Source organism: Cervus canadensis, chromosome 28, assembly GCF_019320065.1.
Source record: "Cervus canadensis isolate Bull #8, Minnesota chromosome 28, ASM1932006v1, whole genome shotgun sequence".
In the NCBI taxonomy this organism is placed as follows: Eukaryota; Metazoa; Chordata; class Mammalia; order Artiodactyla; family Cervidae; genus Cervus; species Cervus canadensis.
This window is the reverse complement of record NC_057413.1, coordinates 29,389,496-29,395,962: the sequence shown is the minus strand read 5'-3', so window position 1 is coordinate 29,395,962 and position 6,467 is coordinate 29,389,496. Positions and strand designations below refer to the sequence as shown.

The following is a 6,467-nucleotide window of genomic DNA, read 5'->3' as shown; positions in this document are numbered from 1 at the left end:
TAGTGCGACTTCCTTAGTTTGTTGTGAAGAATAAATGAGTTTAAATATATAGAGTGCCTAAAACACTCAAAAACTTTAGTTAATTGCAATTTAGCAGTAACTGGCCCCAGGTCAGGCATCAAATCAGCCAGGTATGACCCAGGTTTTCTTACTTCTTTGTACATTTTTTTTTTTTTTTAATGACTTGGCAGATCTCAGAAGGTCCTCTCTTTCCAAAATATCTCTTTCACCATACTACTTGGTCCTTCAAATACAGGTAGGTATTTCCACCATTGTAGTCATTTTTCTAAAGCAGACAGGAAAACTGAGCACTTTCGGATAAAGCAAGGACTTGGAAACAAAGTTTGAACTGGAAATCAGAAACTAAGTTTTGTTTTCTGTTAGCTAGCTTTCCCCAATAGTCTTAGCAAAGTTAAGCGTGTCAGAGGACCTTGTTACGGCTGTTCAGTGGCTAAGTCGTGTCAGACTCTTTGTGTCCCCATGGATTGCACCAAGCCAGGCTCCCCTGTCCCTCATTATCTCTGAGTTTGCTCAGATTCATGTTCATTGATTCAGTGATGCTATCTAACCATCTCATTCTCTGCACCCCCCTCCTCCTCCTGCCTTCAATCTTTCCCAGCATCAGGGTCTTTTTCAATGAATCCACTCTTCACATCAGGTGACAAATACTGGAGCTTCAGCATCAGTCCTTCTAATGAATATTCAGACTTGATTTCCTTTCGGATTGTCTGGTTTTGATCTCCTTGCTGTTCAAGCGACTCTCAAGAGTCTTCTCTAGCATCACAATTCAGAGGGCCCAGTAATAGGTAGATTCTGAAAGTCTACCCAGAGATTCATATACATGTATTTTAATTTTAGGGGTTAAAGAGAAGTGTGTGTGTGTTGCGGGGCGGGGGGGCGGGGAGAAGGTAGAGGAGTAGTGAAATGTGCAACTTTAAAAATGAACACAAAATTTTAAATCCTGAAGTTCTTTCAGCGGTTTGGTTTTATTTCCATTTGATCAAAGGCACTAACGCCCCTTCCTGGAACAAGCAAGATCATAACCAAAATGAAGACCAGTGTAACCACTGTCCTACTGATTCCTGCATTCCAATGGAAGAACAACAAATATGGCCAAAAGCCATTTCTCAAAGGGTTCCACATTTCTAGCTACATTGGATAAGCCTGGCAACGTGGTGGGGTGGGTTCGGAGTCACGGAAACTTTTATCAGAAGAACCTGATTAAATTAGTGTTTTTTGTTTTTTGTTTACTTCCTTCTTCCTTCACTCCAAGGAGAGTCCTTGAAAGGAAGGCATACTTTATGCTTGGCATTTCGAAGAAGAAGTGGGGAACTGTGTGCAGTCCAAGTGTCTACCGTATCTGGAGATGGGCTGGAAATTAGTATAGAGCGGAGAAGAAAGAGCGGAGAGACTCGGAAATGAGACCACTGCTGCAGGGCTAGGATCACAGGTAAGAAGACGTGCGATCCGAGGCGGGGGAGGGGAGGCTGTGCGGGGTGTGGAAGGGGCGGGATTGGGGGCGGTGTTTGGGAGCGGAGGCTTTTCGCCTTTAAAGGGCCGGAATACCGGAGAGCGTGGGCGGAACACCGTAGCGGCCGCGGCCAGTCCCAGCCCCGGGAGGCGGGGCGCGCGAGGCCACGCCCACGGCCGTCGGGCCCGCGCTTTCCCGAGCTCCGCTGGCGTTCGCTGCAAAATTCCGTGGAAGAACCACCGAATGAATGGCCCTCATACTGGGATGGGGGCCCCGGGCCCCCGCGGGGCTCCAGATCTCGCAGACTCGCTCCGCAGCGAGCAACGCTCCCGGCTGTTTGCGCGCGAGGAGGGGCGCGGGACTCCCTCGGCCCCAGGCGCCCCGAACCCCTCGGCGGCGGAATGGAGCCGCAGGCAGGGCGGCGCCCGCGAGGACCGCGGGAAGGGGGAGAACGCGGACTGTGATTCCTGGGTCCGAGATAAAGTGCTCTTTCTTTTGCACCCGGAGAGGTGGTTGGGGACTCAGGGGGACGCCGCGCGGGAAGAGGTGGCCGATGAGGAGGACCTTTTCAAGGCGGAAGGACAAGACCAGGCACCCAACCGCTCTTCTCTCTTTCCACGGAAACTTCGAATTTCTGGCAGCCGTGTAGACGCTCCCTCTCGAGCTCCCAAACCCCTGCTCGTGCGCGTCTTGGATTATGAGGTGACACAAGAAGTCCTGGAGGTCGCTTGGGCGAAGGGCAGCCTGACCACGCGGACAGAGGAGCGCTCCATGACCGCGGTCACTTTCCGCACCAACAGGGAGTGAGGCGCGTTGCGGGGCGCCAGGATCCCTGGAGAAGCCCGCGCTCTCGGTACAAAGAGGAACACCCGTGTCCACGCAGAGAGGATCGTTTCACTGACCGGATACCCGGAGAAGATTCAGTGGGCTAGAGGAGCCCGGGGAATGTTCGGGGACGGTGGAACAGCGCTTATCGAGAAAAGGCGCTTCCGGAAGCTCCAACCTGCGATTAACAAAACAGCAAGAACATTTTCAGAGTCTGGCCGTGCTCTCCCGGAAGGCACAGGGCACCCAATGCAGACTGAAGAACTGTAAGCAACAAATACCTCCTTAAATACTGTGGCTTAAATACTGTGACGGTCTGGCGACCTTAGAAGAGGGAAAGAAATATTTTTTCCCAGATTTGTAGAACGCGGGAATTTTGAAATAAGAAACTCTATTGTTAATTCTTATTTTGCAATTCCTCTCACTTGGTCACTTTTCTGCCTCCGCCCCATTTCTCTATGAGACCTGAAAGCAGAAGGGAAGTTTGAGGTCGGCTCTCTGCCAAGGGGTGGAGGTGGGAATATCTGGGGAGAGAGGCTTGTTTTAAAACTGGAATAGAAAGTAAAAAGAAATGAAAGAATAAAATGTAAAACAAAGCAGTCAGTAAACAAAATCTTTTTGTTACTCTTCTGATTCGCACATCTTTCTTCTTGTTTTCTTTTTTTCACATTTAAGTGTTAGGACTTGCTCTATGCAGGAGACCAGAGGTCGGTCCCTGGGTCGGGAAGATCCCTTGGAGAAGGAAATGGCAACCCACTCTAGTATTCTTGCCTGGAGAATTCAATGGACAGAGGAGGGCGGCAGTTCATGGGGTCGCAAAGAGTCCACCACGACTGAGCGACTAACACAAGGGTTGAGAAGTAAACAGGCGCTAGGAAAAGAAGGGGGGAAAACAGAAGGCAAAACTTTGAAAGTGAAATGCCATTTAAAAGGACTTTACCCCAAAGTATCTAATTTAGTTCAGTAAAAATGCCATTAATGTGAAAATTTTAGTTATTTTAATGTTTGAAATACTGCAAATAAAGGTAGATAGAAGTGTATAGTTTGCCATAAAATGACTGTATCTTATTCAGAGTTTCTTATTAAGATTTTGTAGTCGAGACCGAATCAAAAATACATCTCTCTTGATGCTGTTGGGGAAAAAAATTTCTTTTGCTGCTATTGAAACAACTCATTTTTTATTATTATTATTTTTTAAAATTTTTTGTTAAACACCACCTTTATTAACTCTCTAGTAGTGGGGCCTGGTTTGAAGGTGTGTGAGGAGCAAAGCATCCTCTCTAGAGGTGATCTGATGAACTGAAGGAGTATCCGGTTACTGCAGGAATTAATGAAACAAATGGGGACTCTGACTCTTGAGGAGTAGAACTATTGAACATGGCCCCCTCCCAGACTCCTCCTTTGCCCCTTATTTTCAGTTTAGAGCTTGACAGACCCTCAGATGTGGTCTGACCCACCTCTTGCCAGACAAGACAGGTAAGATACGTCTCTATTTTACAGATGAGCCAACCTAGACCTCGAGGTCAAGTGGTCACACAGCTAGTTACTGCATATGCTTACTAAGTAGATAATATGATCTGGTCATCTCTCTTGTAAAAGTTTGGGGATGGCCTTTAGGACTTAGTTCTAGGGAGTCAGAGATGAGTGAGGGCAGCCTGGGTTTTCTGTCTCATGTTTATGAGAAATGTTAAGATCACCTTGGTGTTCTTGAGTCTGGCCAGGCCTGTAGGCTGGAGACTCACCCCTAGCAGTTCTCAGGCCAGTGTGACCTTCACTTGAGTGGAATTAAGTATCTTGAGAGCTCATCTGTGCTTGAAATTGCTTGGTAGGTCAAAAAGGTAATATAGACTCCATGAAATGAATTATCTTTTTACCTAACAACGCTGCCTGGCTCCAATGTGAGGTTTAACATAGCAAACAAATTTCAGATCTGACTTAATAAGTTGTTGAGAGTCAACATGTGCCCCACATGGTTGAGCTTTGAATATAGACAAGAAAAGTTGCTTTTTGTTTTTTGTCTGCTTGGCATGCAGGATCTTAGTTCTCCAATCTGGGATCAAACCTGCGCCCTCAGCAGTGAAAATGCTGAGTCCTAACCACTGGATCTCCAGGGAATTCTCGAAAAGCCTCTTTAAAGTTGACCCAAAACAGTAGTATCTTTCCATTGCCTTCTCTATGAAGCAAACTCAGGAGCTGAACTACTTGGGTTTGAAACCACTCCACCTCTAACTAACCCTGTGCATTGGGGCAAGTGCTTCACCTCTCTGTGCCTCCGGGTCCTTAATTGTTAAATAAGAATAATAAATAGTATCAACCTTACAGGGTTTTTTCCTAGGATTAAGTTAGATGAAAAATATTTTGAACAGTGCTTGGCATATAGCAAATGTTCAAGGTTAATGTTTATTATTGTTTGTCTTATTGTTTAGTTCACTTTAGGCTTTTATTTAATAAAAAGTGTCAGAAGGCACACAACACAAAAAAACTTATAGATCCTAAACAAGTGGGTTTTATGGGCTTTTTTCTGCATTCTTGAAAGAAGAGGCTTATTTCTGGCTTTTCCCAACATTTAATAGATCAGTAAATACATTCCTTAAATTCCTTAGTAATAGCCCCCCTTCTCCCCAGCTTGTGATAAGATTGACCCTAAGTCTAAGAGGCCCTGCGCTTGACAGCCTTTGAAGAGGATTCACAGACTGCTTGATTCTCTGGTAGCTATGAGCTTGGAGTACCTTCTTTAAGACCTGTCAGGTTAGTCCAGCTGCCCTCTGGGATTTGAAATCTGACACCCTTGTCATCTCAGAAAAGCAGAATAAGAGAATTTTCATTTCATCTCCTTTCTTTCAAAAATGTATTTATTCTAGTCAGTCAAATTCCTTTAATCCAAATGTTTGGGTTAATTTTCTTTCCTTTAAGTCAAGATTATTATTATTATTATTTTTTAATTAATTTATTTATTTTTTCAGTGGGTTTTGTCATACATTGACATGAATCAGCAATAGATTTACACGTATTCCCCATCCCGATCCCCCCTCCCCCCTCCCTCTCCACCCGATTCCTCTGGGTCTTCCCAGTGCACCAGGTTCGAGCACTTGTCTCATGCATCCCACCTGGGCTGGTGACCTGTTTCACCGTAGATAGTATACATGCTGTTCTTTCACAACATCCTTTAAGTCAAGATTATTTTTAAAGCACTTATCAACCTCCCTGCCAACTGCCTACAATATGCTTATAGATTTTCTTTTAAAAGCTGTCTCCCTGATGTAGAAAGTAATAAGTTGAAGTCCTGTTGGGTTTGCTTCACAGGTGTTCCTGATCCCTGAGCAGAGAACCCTGTCATGGATGGAAGCTGAGGAATCTTTCGGTTAACAGTGTCCTGGGAGTAAACCCAAATGGAAGCTTGGGCATCCTCAATGCCAACTTGATTTAAAGCCAGGTCTCTGAGAATGACTGGCTCTTGGATCTTTGGTCTTACCTCCACCTCACCAAATATGTGGTCATATACAACTGTCTTATGTGGATGAATCACAGCAGCGACTTTGGAAGCCAGCTGACCACTCAGGTGGCCAAAGACACATATGACAGCCACATAACTGCCGTGGATCAGGCAAGTGTCAGCCTCTTTTAACCTTTGTCCACAGCCTCCGTCAACTTTGAGAGTTGCTGATCTTATTCTTGTTGGTCATCACTAGCACTTGATGTGCCTTTTTGCTGAAAAAAAAAACCAAAAAAAACAGAGAAAGGATAAAGAGAAAAAGCTCTCCGTCAACAGAAAAAGTTACATTCATTGCAAGAAAATTTAAGGAAATGTTAGTTTGTGAGGAAAAGGAAAAATGAAATAAAACAAAAACTCACCCGTGACCCCAGATCTCTTTTAATATTTGGCATGTTTCCAGTCTGGTTTTATTTATTTGATTTTTAATTGTATGTATATATGTGCATATATACATACAACTTTTCTGAGCATTAACAATATATAAAATCTGAGTAATGTCTTCATATAAAGTAATGCATACTAGGATGCTATTCAAGGTGTAGTCTGTGAACCAGCAACTTGGGCATCATGAAGAATGGGTTTTTAAGAAATGCAGAATTCTAGGCCCCACTCTTAAGTCTTGAATCAGATTTCTCATTTTGTCAAGATCCCTGGGTGATTCACATTAAAGCTTGACAG

General features: G+C 44.5%; 1 protein-coding gene across 1 annotated transcript; it reads left to right on the top strand.

The window, feature by feature from the left end:
• The first annotated feature begins 1,604 nt into the window (after positions 1-1,604).
• On the top strand, positions 1,605-6,086 carry C28H6orf141 (chromosome 28 C6orf141 homolog). Its single transcript, XM_043450457.1, has 2 exons — positions 1,605-2,562; positions 5,600-6,086. Exon 1 carries the CDS (start codon positions 1,715-1,717, stop codon positions 2,276-2,278), a length of 564 nt encoding a protein of 187 aa, XP_043306392.1. The 5' UTR covers positions 1,605-1,714; the 3' UTR covers positions 2,279-2,562; positions 5,600-6,086.
• Positions 6,087-6,467: the final 381 nt, after the last annotated feature.